The sequence below is a fragment of the Ochotona princeps genome, chromosome 11, assembly GCF_030435755.1.
Source record: "Ochotona princeps isolate mOchPri1 chromosome 11, mOchPri1.hap1, whole genome shotgun sequence".
Lineage (NCBI taxonomy): Eukaryota > Metazoa > Chordata > Mammalia > Lagomorpha > Ochotonidae > Ochotona > Ochotona princeps.
In genome coordinates, this window is record NC_080842.1 from 15,847,494 (window position 1) to 15,865,054 (window position 17,561).

The following is a 17,561-nucleotide window of genomic DNA, read 5'->3' on the forward strand; positions in this document are numbered from 1 at the left end:
AATTACAGTGAAGGTCTGTTTCATGACCAACACTGGTACTATCACTAATAACTACAATTGCACAATTATACACACATATTTCAGCTGCCTATCTAGTAAACCTGACAACTCCAAAGAAGTTAAAACCTAACTAGACAGATAGTTTTACTAGTTAATATTTTTATTTATACTCATAAATGGTAAAACTCACAATCCTGCCCTTTTCTATCATTTGTTAACTCTACAGCTTCTTCCTCCTAATTCATACTAAGTAATCAAAAAGGTAAAGAAGCTAGTCAGGGCCAGCACGTGGTGCCCCAGAGTGGTGCACTGCCTCCTGCAGTGTCTGTATCACATACAGGTGCTGGTCACAGCTGCTTCGCTTCCCATCCAGTCCCCAGCTCATGTGCTTGGGAAAGCAGAAAAGAACAGCCCAACCTGGATGAAACTCCCGGTTCCTGGCTTTGCCCTGGCCCATCCCTGGCCGTTGTAGCCATCTGAGGAATGGACCAGATGGTTCTAGTTCTACAAAAGTAGGATTAAGGAATTAAATACGCAAAATCCTCATGTGCAGTCTATGCAACTTGGAAAAAAAAAGTTTGTGGGGCTAACATGATAGTCCAACTGGCTAATTCTCTGCCGCAAGCATGGGAATCCCATATCCTATGCACTCTGGTTTGTTTCCTGGCTGTTCCATTCCCATCCAGCTCCCTGGCTGTGGCAAGGGAAAGGTGCCACAGATGGCCCAAAGCCTCGGGACCCTTGCATGTGTGTGGGAGACTCTGAATAAGCTCCTGGCTTCAGACTGGCTCAGCTCCAACTATTGTAGGTACTTGGGGAGTGAACCAATGGATAGAAAATCTTTCTCTTCGTCTCTCCTTCTTTCTGTAAATCTAAAATGAAATGTAAAAATAAAATGTAAAAAATAAAATGTAATAAAATGTAAAAATAAAATGAATCATCTGAAGAATTGTGTGTGTGTGTGTGTGTGTGTGTGTGTGTATTCCATCCAGGGCCCAAGGGTCAGCATTATGGACAGCAAGCCCCATCCCACATCTGAATGCTTGGGATGAAATCCTGCCTCTGGGCCCCATGCAGCTGCCTGCCGTGCACCTGGGCAGCAGCACGTGATGGTCCACGTATTGGAGCTCCCAGGCCGAGTGCTATTCTTGCCTCCTGACTTCAGCGCCTGGCCGTGCAGCGCATCTGGGAGTGAACCAGAGGACATCAGTGCTGCTGCTCTCTCTCCTTATCACCCTGCCTTTCAAATAAATAAAATTTCAAAAATATTAGTCACTTAACAATGCCAGACCTTACTCTGTAATGTGTTCATGGTTCTTGCAGGGGATAAGATCTGAAATCTTATAAAACACCTCATTTAAAGGAATGTCCAATCAGGGACAAATACTAACCTGTGCTGTTGCTAAGGTTCACTCTCTATTTCATACTAATCATTGGGAAAAAAAAATCTTCCCGGGAGATGCAGAGGCACATTTGCTCTGGATGACTTCTAAGGGTGGGAAGCACCCAAACCCCAGTGTAGAAGGGAGAGACAGCGCCCCTCCCCTCCCAGCTGCCAGCAGGGCGAACAACCTCTGCTTCCTCATTCGGCCCAGGAGGTCCCGGCCAGTCATCAGGTGCCCTATCCAGCCAATTCCAGCTTCCCCATACTTTACTGGTCTCAACAGGCAATCAGCTGTATCAGAATTTGATATTCCAAAGATTTCCCTTTTGTCCTGAGACTATTTCACACCTGCCTGCTCCACATAGGGATACTACAAGTCTACCAAAAACATGGCAGGTCTGTGCTCTGAGCTCCCAAAGTTCTAAATAACCCAAGATATTGTGTCACTAGTTCAATATGACTAAGCACTCGGGGACAGAAAGATCCACAAGAGGGCACTTTCAATTCCAGTTCATAAATGTACCTGACAGCCAACATCAGTTTATATTTCACATGGCCTTCCTGTGGACAACCTCTCCCACACCCTTCTTTCATAACACAGACGCTAACATCCTGAAATATACTCTCACAAGTGTTATCAGCAGTGGCACCGCCGTTGCTTGGGGCCTGCACTGTGTTGTGGCAAGTCCACCAGCCCGTCACAGGAGGGCGAGCAGCACAGTGCTGGGACCAGCATCGTGCCTACAAGTGGTGGGACAAAAATGTCCCCAGACATTGCCAGATATGCGGCTCTAGATGATAACCTCCCCTGAGCTGGGGGAGGGGGTAGGAAGAACCACTGATCCTAGAACTCTTCGTGTCTTCTAGCAGAAGTTTTACATGCGTTACTGTCACAACCTACACACGCCTTCAGAAAAGCGCTAACCCAGGCTGGGAAGCTGAGGCTGAGACACAGTGACAAAAGCAGGAGACAGGGCCTTCCCCACAACACCCTCCAACACACACACACTCCCTATGCGATCGCAGTGGAACCAAAGTGTGGCGAGAATTCTTGGTCAGACTAGCTCGGTATCTCTGCCCTAGGCTGGGCGTATTCCGGAGTGAGCACGTAAATCGCAATGCTTTCAAACAAGCAGGTGGACGCTGCCAAGATGAACCCATTCTGCGGGCATTTTCAGGTAGGGGCTGACCACCGGGGCCGGCGGGGCCTCCCGGCACTGGGTGCGGGCGCCGAGCTCCCGCCACGCCCACCGGACGTCACCCGTTACACAACGCCCCCCCACCCCAGCTTATGCAATTCTGCCCTCGCGCGGCTTCCCACTGCCCCGGTGACTTTTGTGGGTCAGGAAGGTATACTCTGCTCGCCTACCCTCGGCCGGGGATCCCCCACCCGCCGAAATGTCACCTCTCCCGCGGGGAGAGGACAGGAGAGGGGACCCGCCTGGCCCGAGGCGCCAATTACCGGAAAAGAGCGCGGCAGGAAGCGGGTGGCCGCTCGGGGATCACCCAGCTCCCACCCATCCCGCGCCACAGAGCGGCCTCGGGCCGGGACAGCCGCGCGCGCCACCGACCACGGGGCCGCAGCCGAGGGAACCCCGCGCCCGCGCGCCCCTCCCCGCGCCGCGTCACAGTGGGCTCCCGGGGCGATCCCCATTGTGACCGAAGCACCCCGGGCGCCGCCCCCTCCCACACCCGCGAGCACCCCGAGATCCCCACCACGCCGAGTGCCAAGCCGGGGGTGTTGTTGGGGAGGGAGAGGAGGAGCGGGACGGGGGGTGCGGGGAGTCGAGCAGCAGCCGCCCCAGGTTGCAGAGCCACCCCGGGTACCCGGCCCGTCTGGGAAAGGAGGGTGGGGTCGGTCGGGCCCGCGCCGCATCCCCGCATCCCCGCGCGGTCACCTGCTTGCAGCGCCTCGCAGGCGGCGGCCAGGGCCTCCCGGTAGCGCCCCTGAAGCAGCAGCTCCCCGAGCCGACCGGCCGCCCGGGCTCGCTCGCGCTGACCCGGGAACCACTTCTCGGCCAGGTGGTTGAGGACGACGCTGGTTCGGAAGTCCGAGGCCGCGATGGCGGCGGCCAGAGGCGGCGGCCGCGGGCTGGTCCCTTCAGCATCCGTGGCACTGGAGGCGGCGGCGGCGGGCGGCAGCCGGTCCCGGCACAGGCGGCAGCGGACCCGGAGCTCTCTCCTCAGGCAGCGGCGGCAGTAGCTGTGGCCACAGGGCACGGTCACCGGCTCGCTGAGGAAACCCCGGCAGCCCAGGCAGCTGAGCAGCCCGCCCGCGGCCGCGCCGCCCGCCGGGGCCGCGCTCCAGCCCAGTCCGTGGCGGAGCCGGTAGTTAAACACCAGGCAGTCGACCAGGGTGCCGAGGCACTCGGGCCTGACCGGGGCCCCGCGGCGCAGCGCCGCCGCGTACGCCTCCAGCGCTCCCTTCAGGTGGCCGCCCAGCGCCAGCAGCTCCCCGCGCCGGAGCAGCAGCTCCCAGCGCTCCGACTCCGCGGCCGCGCGCTCCAGCTGGTCGCCGCCGCCGCCCACTTCCCAAAACCGGCCCTGGCTCAGCGGCCCGGGGGCCACCTCCCGACTCCCTCCCGGGGAGCCCCTCGCCACGGCCGGAGAAGACATGGCCCGCGCACGGCCGCTCCGCCGCCGCCGCCGCCGCCACGGTCCCGGAGCCGACGGGGCGCGCGGCTCCGCACGCGGCCCGGGAGCAGGGGGGCGTGGCGCGCGGACACGGCGGGGCGGCGCGCGCGCCCGGGAAGCCCCGGGGGCGGGACCTGAGCGGCAGGGGCGGGGCCTGCGCGACGGGGGCGCGGCCTGCGCGGCGGGGGGCGGGCTCGGCCCGGCTGGCGGCGCCCGGGACTTCCCCCACGCCACCCGCGGCCGCGTTCTCGAAGACGCCGGCGGCCGCGCCCCGCCCCGCCTCGCCCAGCCCCGCCCCCTCCCGAGTCCCCTACTGGTGGGGGACGCGGGTCAGATGATCCCCCGGCGTGGATCTAATTGGTCTGTCGGGAAAGAAAGGCCTGGCTTGTTACTAAACAAAGCCCGAGGGATCCGCGGTCGTCGGTCCCGCCCGGACCCTGGCCCGCCGCCCCCCACCCACTCACCTGCCGCCCTGACCCCCTCGCCAGCCCCTGTTGGGTGGGTGCCCTCGTGCTGCTGAGCAGATCCGCCTGGCAGGAGTGAGGCCCTCGACGCCCACTGCCCCCACCTGGGTGGGGACCTGTGCGCTTGCCCCGCTGCGGTGCCTGGGTCGGCAGGTGCAGGGCTCTGTTTTCCTTAGTTTAGGCCCCCCACGTTACAGATGGGCATGTAGAGGTCGCGGGGCGTGAGAAAGCTTCGTCTGATGACTTTGTGACTCAAGCACGGCGGGTCAGCTTCCAGACACAAAAGAAGTCGGCGATCCTAAAACTATACGCTCCTTCACCTCCGGGTTTTCCCGGTGCCAAGTGGGCTGCCGCCTTTCCGGTTCAAAACTCCTACCCTCTCTAGAGGGAGGAATCCGACACGTTTTGGGGATGGCAGCTACCCTCCGACCCCTACTTCCCGTCCCCCCCCCACCCTTAGGTGTACCTCACAGTTGGTGCAGGCCAGCATTTGCTCAGGAAAGATCTCTCTCCCCAGGCAGGTACCGTATCACTTCAACCCAAACTAGGTCTGCAGGTTTGCTAACAGAATGAAAACAAATGATCCGCCTTGCCTATACCGGGTTCTATTTGCTTTAGAGTTAGTTGACAGCAGCGAGTTTAAAGCTCTCCGCTAGAAAAAATACATATAAATTTGATGATAGGGTACTGGATTATTCATGTTGGAAGTGACTTAAAAAAAACTTTGAGCCCTTGTTGCAAATGGTTGGGAAAGAAAGTCACTTGTCCCGTGTCACCCAAATAACGCAGAAAGGATTTAGCATCATCTCTAGATCCATTGCTAGGGTGTTAGTAGTAATAGTTCATAGAAGTATTAACCACAAGAGAGTGAATAAAAAAGCGGGCTGAGAAACCACGGAGGCACTTGTCCCAGCAGGGAGCACACGCGCGTTCATTTTTCACTCACACTGCACCTGGAGCAAATTGCAGTCAGATCAAGGACACTGAAATCATTCAGAACCAGGATTGTTTATTCATAGGCATGAACTTGAATCTAATCCCCGGCTCCTGAATTACCACCTTTCTTCAACAAGCAAAATAATGACTCGAGTCAGATGCACACAGGCTTGGAGCCGCAGTCCCTACGGGCTGTGAGTACCCATATGTCCATGCACATTAACTGATGCGATGGTCCGTAGCAGCAGCTTGCAAAATGAGCAACAGTTAGAATAGAATAAATGCCCATGATTACACAACGAGTATCATGGATGGAGAAACACATTACTTTTCAAAGACACTTTTAAAATCAGATTTTCTTCTGGAATGTCTCCCCAAAGTAACAAGGGGAAATAGCATTTTTCCATTGGAGTTTCATTCTATGAACAGATAAGATGAAGCATATCCGCCTCTGATGGGAAGTAGAATGGCACAACTACGGGTGTGGGTGTGCGGGGGGAGGGGCCGAGGAGGAATGAGACTGTGGGAGGACTCTTGCTGCGTTCTCCTTGGCATTTGTGAATGGTTCTAGTGCGTGTTTGCTGGTTTATACATTTACATAACTTGTTCTCATTTATGTAACTTATTTATGTAAGAGGCTGAGCAGCCGCTGTGGCCTTTGGATGCTGCACAGCTTCCCTCCCGATCAGGAAGTGTAGCAATGCAATCACTGGCACGCGAACAGGTCACTCTGCATTCTGTGTCCCTGACTAGGAACCTGCACTTGGATACAACTGCTTTTTTTTTTAAGTTCAAAAGAAAAAGAGAAATGAATACCTTTCATTCATTTTTTTTAAAGTGTAGCCTGTGGTCTCTAAGCCAGCAAGCAGGCTGTGATGGAGACAAGGGAATCCTACAAGACAGCCCCTGGGAAGGGGGAGAAGGGTGGGGAAAGAACTCTCCTCTCTCCTCCCAGGAGACCTGCCTGTGTCATTCTTAGCTAACAAAGTAGTAAAATCATGAGATTTGTATTCCGTTTCGGTTTTTAGTGTTGTGTACTAAAATAGATCAGTTATGTAAGAGAGTGAGAAGAAAAGCGTATCTGTTTCCTAATTTGGAAAATGCTTATCACCACGGTTCCCTGCCTATCCCTCCCGCCCACTGCCCCACTGGAAGACTCTTCCTGATATAGTTCGGTAAACTCCTATTTAAGAGGAACACAACACTGTGCTTTCCTTGTACACAGCTCAGCTGAAGATGTATACTGGAACCTCCTTTTTTTTTTTCCTGGCAAAGGTTGAATTTGCAATTGGTTTTTTCCCACTCTTGTCGTTGTAAAGGAGGGACTGAATTTAAGTTTCAAGGAGCCAAGCCAAAAACCGCGTCCTCTTTCTGATTCACTTCAGTTGATAACATTCTATTCAGTGCGCTAAGAACAGTAAACTTTAAAAGCTCGTCTCATCGGTGCCTTTTTATACCTCGTGCTTTGCATGTAGGAGGAAGCTGAGATCCCAGGGTCTCCTGGTCGCTGAGAAGTCCTGCTTGGGGGGGTGGGCAGGGAGGCATCCAGAGGTCTGCCTCTGCTGGGGGCCACGTCATAGGAGTTCTCTGGGCCCCATTTGCCATCTGTAAGCAAAGGGGAGTGAACCTGCTTCTGAGGTGCCTCCTGCCTTTTGAGTTGAGTCCTGGAGAGGGTTGTTTGAACACAGTGTGAGGAAGAAGATAGTCTCCTAGCCTCAGGAGCAGAGCCGTGTGACGTCTGATGATAACGCAGGAGCTCCAGGTGAAGACTGAGAACAGAAGGGTACTAGGAAACACACCTTGTGGGTTGGACCCTATTGTGCTCCGAGCTCCCAAGAGGGAGAACCAATCTCTGAGATAGGAGCATTTGCAATCACTGGCTATAGACACCCCCTCCCCACACTGTATGTACCGCCTCATCCCTACTGTAGATCTCCCAGGGACTGGAAGAAACCCTGGGGAGGGGAGAAGGTGGGGAACGGGAGGGGTTATATAACTTAGGCATTGTGGTGAAGTTTATATAAGATGCTAAAAATATAATATATGACTACTATAATAGCATTCCAAGAGAAAAGCCCTAATGAGAGCAACCAGAGTAGGTTAAATAAAGGTGATTCTGACTAGATGTTTAAACCCAACTGTCTGCACTGGCTATTCTCTAAGCAAATACACTTTACAACTCATTACTGAAATATTCTCTTGTCCCTGTGGAGTTCATGAGCAAGGGGCCTCATGGATACTGCATCATTTCTTTTCTTTTTTTTTTTTTTTTTCTTTCTCTTCTGCCTCCAGCAAGGCTGCTGGGAGTAACTCTTCTAATGAAGAATCTAGAAATGGGAAGTGTGTAACTCGTACTCTGTTTCACTGGCTCTATTTTCATTTGATATCATGAAAGCATTTCCCAGTACCAAGCTATTAAAAAGAGATAAAACCCCATGTATTATTTAACACATTCTAAGAATTGGCCACAGAACAATTCCCCTGGCATGCCCCACCCTCCTTCCTTGCCGCCCATGCCTGCAGCACTTACCATCAGCTGATCTATTATACATGAGTGTGTGCTGTTTGTGTCCATCCTTACAAAGCAAGCTTCTTAACATCTGGAATATCTGCCCGTCTTGTTTTCTAAAGTGTCTCTAGCACCAAGGCACCAAGAAGACATGAGATCACGGTTGAAGATACCTACTTTCTTCAATTATGCTAGTGAAAAAATTAATTAGCATGAACACAGTTATTTCTCCTGTCCTATAGACAGAATGTATTCCTCCCAAATTCATAGGCTGGAATTGATTTCCTATAATGGTATTCCAGTGGAGCCTTTGGAGAGGTTCCCAGGTCATGAGCGTGGAGCCCTCACATACAGGATTAGTGCCCTGGGAAGGAGAGGCCAGAGAGCTGGCTCCCCTTGCATTCCACCTCATGAAAACACTACAGGAAGTGGGCAGCCATCTGCCCTCACCCAAAGCTGACCATGTTGGCACCTTGGTCTTAAATTCTCCAGCCTCCAGAACCGTGAGGAACAGGCGCTTATCATTTGTGACAGTTCCCCTAGTCTAGAGAACTTCAGTACAGTGTCCTGAGATAAGACAGTTTCCCTTTCTTTCATACTGCTTATCTGGTCCGTCAGACAATTCTTTTGGATTCACCTTCAGAATATATCCTGAATCTGAGCCCTTTTTGACCCTCCCCACCCTCTCCAGCCCTACTATCACCCTGGTCCAAGCCATTAGCATTTTTTTTTTTTTTTGGTCGTAAAGTAAAGATGGCTGGTATTCCTTAGGCAAGAGAAATAAGTCTGCAAGTAGAAACAGACAGATGAATGTCTGACTATCATCTATCTGTGATGGTATTAGGTGGCGCTTGGGAGGGGTGGTGATTCGGCATGACTCATGAATAGGACTGACATCCTAAAGAAAAGAAGACAGAGCTGGCTCCATCACCTCCCATCCTATGGAAACAGCGAGAAGTCAGCAATGCACCCTCATCCAAAGCTGATCATACTGACACCTTGAGCTCAGACTTCCAACACACACACACACACACACACACACACACACACACACACACACGCATCTATGTAGAGTAACAAATCAAGAAAAACAAAGAATTCCTTCTTCAGTCTTACTAGTAGCATTGTTGTTTTAAAATGTCCCTAACCTCTTGAAAAAATCAGCAAAGTCATTGGAGATTTGAAAAGATTTGTTTGGATGTCCATATTGGTGAAAAATCTCGAAGTCATCCTCAGTTCCTCTTTTTCTCTTCCTATCTGGTCTGTCAGATGATTTCAGGTTGTACCTTCAATCCATAGCTCAGTCTGACCCTTCTCATGCTTTACCCAACACCTTACTCATCCAAACCACTGGCATCTCTTTTTCGCAATGCAATCTCTGCCGTTGGCATCACATTCCTCATTCCTTTATCAACACAGCAAGCCAAAGGCGTCATCTTAGAGTCTAAACAATCTGGTCTTCAAAACACAGTATTTGCCTTTGTCTCATTCAGAAGAAATTCCAACTTCTTCAGGGTGACCCTGAAGTCAGCACTTGCTCCATCCCCACCCTCCAATCTCTCCAAGTTTATCTTTTCTATGTCTCCTCTGTCACTCCTCTCTAGGCACACTGGCCTCCACAGGACCTTTGTCCTATCTTGCTTGGAGAGCTGTTCTGATAGTCGTTCCCAAGGCTAGCCTCCTATATTCTCCTAGACTTTTGTATGAATGTCACCCCTTTGTGGTGACTTACCTTGTCACCATCACTCCCCATTCCAGATTTGTTTTCCTTTAACCTCTTTTCCTAATTTATAATATTTTATTATCTTCCACAAATAATAAAAATTCTACATGGGATTTTAACTTCATTATTCATTACTGAATATTCAGTGCCTAGAATATCTAATAAGTCCTCAACAACAACCAAAAGAAAACTGTCAAATATATGTAAGAAACTTTTGCGTAACCAAAAATGTATTTCTTAAATGCTCAGCTTCTTTATGGGAAGGCTGCATTCACTTATTCTCTGGCTGGAGGGGAGAGGGAAGCCTGTGCGATTAAGGATGTGGGATGGAAGCCTTGACATGGTTTCCAACAAGGGCAGGTTCTAACAAGATAATAATTATATTTTAGAGAGATGAGTAGAAATAAAATTGACATATCAGTTTACTGGAACAGAAATAACCAGGAAATGAAAACATACGGATTTGAAAGTCAAACAAAAATAAGCAACTAGGTCAATGGCTGAAAAGTCAGGAGAGATAAGATGAGAAGCAAAGCACGGGAAACATCTTTCTAAATGGGGCTTTCTAGTCTAATTTTCAGTCAGTGTCCCTTGCAAGCTTTAGATGTATTTAAGGTCATGGACCAAAGAGAAGGATCCACCTCTCCAATTCTGAATGGCCAGATGAGAGGACAGCCTTTCAAACTTGAGTGAAATTAATTGCATCAGGAACATGAAGGACTATTTCATCTAGCAGAGGGCACCAATGCCTTAGGCAAAAAAAATTTTTGATCGCAGTTAGGAAGGCTGAGAACTTCAAAGTCGGTGCCAGGCAACTTGATGTCTGATGTGGCTCTAACATCACAGGTGGAGACTTGGTGCTGTGTCCTCGCACAGAGAATGACAAGAGGAGGCTGCCTCCAGTCTCTTGTAAGGGCTCTGGTCTAATTAACACAGACCCTACCTTCATAACATTTTCACCTCTTGAAAACTACTGCATATGAAGGCTCCAATGTATGATTTTTGGAGGGACACCAACATCCAAACAATGGCAACTAATTAACACAAGAATTAACACCAAAAGATAGCATAATATCATAAATCATGATGTTTTAATAGTGTGGGCTACATCATAGTATCAGCAAGTGGTGTCAGACTCCACTGTGCTTTCCGTTCCTTGAGAAACACAATAACGCTTTTCTAGGCTGCAGCTTTGCCTATCTCAGCTGATAAGACAGCACTGGGTTGAACAGTCTGAAGAATAGTGTGGTAGGATGACTCCATATTCCAAGACCTCCACTTAATAATCCTATCAACTCCCTTATGAAACTGAATCACAAGGACATTACTTTGAGTACAACAGCTTTTGATGAGCATTTTTATTAAAAAAATTTTTTTATCTGTCTGAAAAACAAAGTGGCAGAGAAGGAGCGACAGAAAGATCCACCCATTGGTTCACTCCCCAAATGCCCACAATAGTTGCAGCAGGGCCAGACAGAGGCCAACAGGCAAAACTTCATCCATTTCTCCTACATGGATGACAGGGAGCCTATTGCTTGGACCATCTTCTGTTGCCTTCCTAGATGCATTTTCAGAAATTAGGTTTGGAAGCAGAACAGCTGGGACTCAAACTGGCAGTCTGATACGGTAAGCTGGCCGTCCCACTGTCCCCAGAATGCTGGTTGCCAAGTGAAGCTAATTCTAACCTTGAGCATTCTTTGAAAATTTCCAAGCTGAGACCTCAATTCTGACTCTTGTTTCTAGCTGACAGCCCTTCTACACCTGTCTCAAAGGAACCAAAGCTTGCCACAAGTGCATTAATGCTCAAGGCAGCTTGGCTTCTGTGACTTTTGACTTTGGAGGCTTTACTAAACCAAGTGGCATTCATCATTATTCCTATTACATCAACTCAGGCTTACAAGAGTTCAGGCCACCCCCATAGCAGGTGCTGTTGGGATTTAGATTAAACCCTTCTGGACAAAAGGGGCAATTCTTTAACTGTTCCATTTTTATTTCCCCTAAAGCTGATGTAGCCAAGTTATCTGACTTCAGATATAGATAGCTCAAACACATCTAACCTGTGTTTGCTAAGTTCTCCTCCATTTGTTTACATTAAAAACATGCTTAAAAGACCGGATTGGCACAGTGGCTACACAAACAAATCCGCCACCTGCAAGAGTCTACATGCCATATAGGCTCAGGTTCGTTGAGCTGACTGATCCAATTCCCATCCAGCTCTCTGATTTATGGTCTGGAAAAATAAGCAGAGGATGGGCCAAGTCCTTGGGATCCAGTTACTTGAGACTTCTAGCTTCTGGCTTCAGATCAGCTCAGTTCTGGCTGTTGTAGCCATTTGGGGAATGAACCAGCAGATGGAAGACATGTCTCTCTTTCTCTTCTTTCTGTAAATCATTAACAATGAATAAATCTCAAAAAAAAAAAAAATCTTGCTTAAAAGGATGCTCTTGAATTGTTTATATTGGTAACCAGGTTTATGTTGTATTTTTAAAAGAATCCCTTATGGGCACAAGGGAAACTGGAAAATGCCAAACTATTCAAGTAATGTTGGTGAAAACCGTATGACCTGAGGATATGCCATCTGATTTCGCACCCGGGTGCAAGTGAAATTTTTCTGAATCTTCTGTGCCCCAAGGGGGCTGGGGGGCGGTGATAACAGATCCTTCCTTAAAGTCTCTGAACACAACCTGCCTTCTGATAAACTTCCAGTGGAAAGGGAAGCTCTCTCAGCCCGCAACTGCTATCGTTGTTGTTGTCATTCACAGTGAAACAATCCAAGGCCCTCCCTCAGAGCAACTGTCACGTTGTGAAGGCAGCAGAGATGATGACCACAGTGACAGATCACAATGGGCAGGACAGGGGGTCATAGGTAGCAACTCTGGAGACAGACCATTGTGTACTGGCTCCCAGCCCGAGGAAGGGAAAACCAGTGCTGAATTGACTCTCCAGCTGCGGAAGCCCTCCCAGAAGCCTCCCCGGGTTCCCTCTCCCCGCATCTCTGCGCCTTTGATGCACACACAGGTGCCAGGAGAAAGATGCCCCCCGCCCTGCGCACCAAAGGCCTGAATGTTGCGTGAGCGGGTTTCTTGCACCATCTTAGGGGCCAGCTCTGGAGCAATGACTGGCCACGGCTCCCACAGCTGCCTGGGCCACCCGAGACGTGTCTTCAGCAAGATACACAGGCCCCAACAGGAACTATCATACGGAAACAAGGCTGAGAAGAGTGAACATGCTGCATATTATAAGGCACGGGGGAGGGCACGGAATGAGGGCAGGGCACAGCAGCAGGCATGTTTAGCTAGTCCATTCCAGGAGCAACTACAGAAACAACCAACGACCTACAAGGGAGGAGAGCATGTTATAAAATTACCCAAAAACACACTCATCTTTGAGAGTGAACCTATCTAGACCAGCAAAGGTGCATAGTATCCACAAACCCCAGCCTCAAGACCCAATGCTTGGTGTGAAGCTCCTGCAAGATGTGGCTAGTGCCCCAGAAGCAGGCTGCAGGACCTAGAGAAACCTTGGAGGCTGGCTACATCCATGGAAGGCATAAATACAACCATGCACAGTCATGAGTACAAGAGCTACCAGCTACTCCTTTCACCCCCAACTGTAGCCCCTTCATGCCTAAGAAGCACTTTTGACTCACTGGAAAAAAAAAAAAAAAAAAACCTTGTTTGCTCCCCAAGGCATCCACCTGGGCTGCGTAGCAGCTGTGCCGAGGTCATCTCAGCTGAGCACATGATGGACACACCTGTTGGAGGCAGAGCCCAGAGGCCACAGTGCCTGATGGTGAGGAGGATCATCACCAACAGCCTTCCCCTGCTCTTGTACATAGGGATGCATGTTCACCTTTCCACTAATCATAATGCCTACATTGCCTGGCTGCTGATCTCTCCCCCAAAAGGCGTCATGGAAATAGCCGACAAGTCTTGCAAAAATGAAGGTTGCCTAGTAGGACCTCACATCTCATCCTGCAGAGTAAAAGCTACACGTGAGTGAAGAGCAGGAAGTGAAAGTCTCCAAAGCCAAAGCTTAGATCCCAGAGGGAGGAGCAAGTAAAGAACTCATACCCACAAGAAATTACCACCATCACCAGGGGACTGGGGAGAACTGGTCAACCAAAAGGTCATCCATGCTGTCTGGTCCTTAACCCTGTCAGGGGACCACGTGTTTCACTTGGGGTGAAGCAGAAAGGAAAAGCTCATGAATCCTGCAGAGCAGACGCTGGGGACACTGCTTTCTTCCCCTCTATGCCCCTCAAGAGAAACATCAGCCTCACCCACATTACTGAAGAATCCAGGCTAACTCAAAAATTGGGCCAGGGCCAAACTACAATGGGGTACAGGGTCTTCAGCCCCATGGCTCCTGGTAGGTTTCAGAGCTCACCTTACTGCCCCTGGTGGTGAGGTAGCATCAACAGCAGGATAGTGGAAGATGCTGCATGGGCACCACCATTCAGGTAGCTGTGGCAGGGACCTGGGATCACTGGGACACCATTCGTGACCTAGGGGACAGTGGCTTTGAGGCTTAGCAGGGAAAGGCATCAGAACCCTGAGGCCAGATCACCTGGTCTTGATTTCAGTAAGTAGGACATACTCTAAGAATGAAACAAAGCTGCAAAGGTGGGCCTGGCGGCGTGGCCTAGCGGCTAAGTCCTCGCCTTGAAAGCCCCGGGATCCCATATGGGCGCTGGTTCTTATCCCGGCAGCTCCACTTCCCATCCAGCTCCCTACTTGTGGCCTGGGAAAGCAGTCGAGGACAGCCCAACGCATTGGGACACTGCACCCGCGTGGGAGACCCGGAGGAGGTTCCAGGTTCCTGGCTTCCGATCGGCGCGCACCGGCCCGTTGCGGCTCACTTGGGGAGTGAATCATCGGACGGAAGATCTTCCTCTCTGTCTCTCCTCCTCTCTGTATATCTGGCTGTAATAAAAAAAGAATAAATCTTAAAAAAAAAATGCTGCAAAGGTTTTTGTCTGTTCATTATGAGGTTCATGCTTGTGCGCTGGGGAACACTGTTGTCTTAGGAAGAAGCAAAAAGTCTCTAGTCCTGGGATGAAAAATGTGGCACAGTGGGCCTTTGCAAGACTAACTTATTATTCTGTTCTCCAAAACTCACACATTTAGTTATTTAGCCTAGTGATTTCCTTCCTTCTTTCTTTCTCTTTCTTTTCTTTTCTTTCTGTCTCCCTTCCTTCCTTACTTCCTTCCTTCCTTTTTTCTTTTTTCTTTCTTTTTTCTTTTAAGCAGAGTTACAAAGAAAGGTTGGCAATGGTCTTGACTGGGCCAAGCCAAAACCAGGAACCAGGATATTCCATCTAGGTCTCCAAGGTGGGTAGCAGGGGCAAAAAGTTTGTTCCACTTTCTACTGCCCTCTAGGGTATAACAGTGAGCTAGATTGCAAGTGGAGCAGCTAGGACTCAAACTGAGGTATGGGATGCTGGTCCTGCTATGTCATGGCACTGGATCCCCCACTTGCTGATTCTTATATAATGTGTCTGAGAACCTTATGGTTTGAGAATCTTATGGTGGGTCTGAGAATTTTCTAAAATGCTGGTTCCTAGACCTAGGCAAATTCATTCATGAAGATGATCCCAGAGACAATGACCCCGGACCTGGTCTCCAATTTTAACATCTATAATGGTCCAACTAAATAACTGACCATGAGTGTCCAAAAGAGGATCCTTTAAGTTTTCATCAAAATGTGCTTACGCTTTTCAGACTCCATGCAGGTTCATTTGAATCACGTCTAAGGTAGACATTCATTGGCAGATAATGGGAGAAGAGTTTACTGTGTATCAGATATTGCTTCAGGTGATGTACTGGTTGAATCTTTTAATTTCTTCAAAAGCTGGTTTTGATAATGCTCCATACAGGTCTCCTCTGCTTTGATGGACTATTGTGTGAGTGAGCATCATAAGGCCATCCTTGCTTAGGAAGTGAACAGAGAGCATGGAGCAAGTACCATGGTCCTTACCCTTCTGATATTGACCCTTGGAAAGTATCACGAACCCAATGACTTTGCAGGACTTAATATCATGATCCAAAACAAATATACTATGAAACAACATAAAAGAAGATGTTCAGCAATGGGGGATGGGAGGTTTACAGCGTAGCAGTGGCTACATAACACATGAGAAAATAGCATAACTTGCACTTGTTCAAAAAAAGCATCTGAGCAGGAAACATCCACAGGCACAAGCTGAGAGATCCTGGAAACGGGGTTTCAGGAGTGGAGTGGCATCTATATTTCAGGAGAAGAAAATGCCTTATTGCCTTAGGGTTCCAAGTAACTGCTTCTTTCTCCATGTTATCCAGTCTTAGCCTTGCGTGGTATGTAAAACAAACCAGAAGACCTTTTAGAAAAATCACCTAGGTAACATTCATTTGCTCTGATTTTGTGCACCAGAACTGGAGGCCCATCACACTGACACACATAGAAAAAGACCTATAGTTGAGGCCCAGTTCCCTGACATTGGGTGATGCCGGGAGGGTCTTGAATGCTGTTTGTAATTTCTTTTCCTTATTTTGTTCCCAAGTATAAGCTCCCCTGGTTCAGTCATCCCATTTATCAAGGGCACCAGAGGCTGTACCTGCTGAGCCTGGAGGGTCATAGGCTTTGGTTTCCTGCCAGCTCCCAGAGTTACACAAACAAGTCAGTCAGCATTTCTTGCACATCAAGCAGCAGCAGCCCCACTCTCAGGGTGCTACAACGGCTGCCTCTGTGCTCTCTAGAGGGGCTTCCTGTCTTCCTAAGGGCAATCCTGCCTAGCACCTGCAACTGTCTTCCTGCCCTTGGCAGGGGCCACAACGAGCTGAGTATTTCAAAATGGCTTGAAGGTAGGATCTTGAATGTTCCTAACACACACACACACAAAATGGTAAATGTCGACGGTGATGGATATACCAATCACCCTGATCTAATCATCACACATTATATGCCATACACATGTATAATTATGTGGCTATTAAAAAGAAAAATTGTTCAAAATTTGTTTCAATAGTGTATGTTTCAGTAGTGTTATAATGGATTTCATCCATCAATGTCAGATGTGATGGCAGTCTCTGTAACCCCAAGCCAGGAGTCTCAAAAGGACGGGACTAAAATGAGAACTTTATTAATACAGGATAAGCATTTGTATGTTTAAGTTTCAGTATAATTTTAGGAAGCATTTGAAATCAAGTACTTTTAACATTACTATCCAGACACCATTTTTTTTTTTCCCATAGTGGCTTGTTCTTGTGATAGATTGCACTTAAGTATGCAGGGTAGGTCAGTTATACCATGAACAGAAAGGCCAGAGGTTATTATGACTGCAAGTGCCCAGTGGTGGGAGAAGGAGGGATTCTTTATTTCTCTGGAAGCAAACTGGGAAAGCATAAGAAACAGGTCTCTCTCAGCTGTACTTACAATAGGTTAAAAGTGTCATGAAACGAGTGGCTGACTCAGCAGAAAATAAGAGCCCAGCATCCAGAAGCCACAGAAGACAAGATACCTTGGCTCCAGAATAAAGGCTTCTGTGGCAAAGACAGAACCAGAGGGAAAGTGTTTCCCCTCACATCACTGCACCTAAGTGTGGGAGATGATTTCAAAATGTTAATGGAAAAAAGGAAATTTGTATTTTATTTATTTTTATTTGAAAGGCATATTTACAGACAAGAGGAGAAACAGAAAGGGCTTCCATCTGCTGCTTCATTCCCCAAGTGGCCGCAATGGCCAGAGCTGAGCCATTCCAAAGCCAGGAGCCAGGAGCTTCTTCCAGGCTTCCTACACAGACGTGGGGTCCCAGAGCTTTGAGCCGTCATCTACTGCTTTCCCAGGCCCTAAGCAGGGAGGTGAATTGCAAGTGGAGCAGCGCATATGGAATGCCAGTGCTGGCAGGCAGAGGATCAGCCACTGAGTCAGTGT

General features: G+C 49.2%; 1 protein-coding gene across 1 annotated transcript in view; it reads right to left on the reverse strand.

Moving 5' to 3' along the window:
* Nucleotides 1-4,109, reverse strand: part of LONRF1 (LON peptidase N-terminal domain and ring finger 1) — a 36,767-nt gene extending 32,658 nt beyond the window's left edge. Inside the window, exon 1 of the mRNA XM_004592683.3 lies at nt 3,283-4,109. Within this exon, the coding sequence (XP_004592740.2) occupies nt 3,283-4,000 (718 nt within the window). The 5' untranslated portion in view covers nt 4,001-4,109. The remainder of the gene's footprint in view (nt 1-3,282) is intronic.
* Between the last annotated feature and the right edge of the window lie 13,452 nt (nt 4,110-17,561).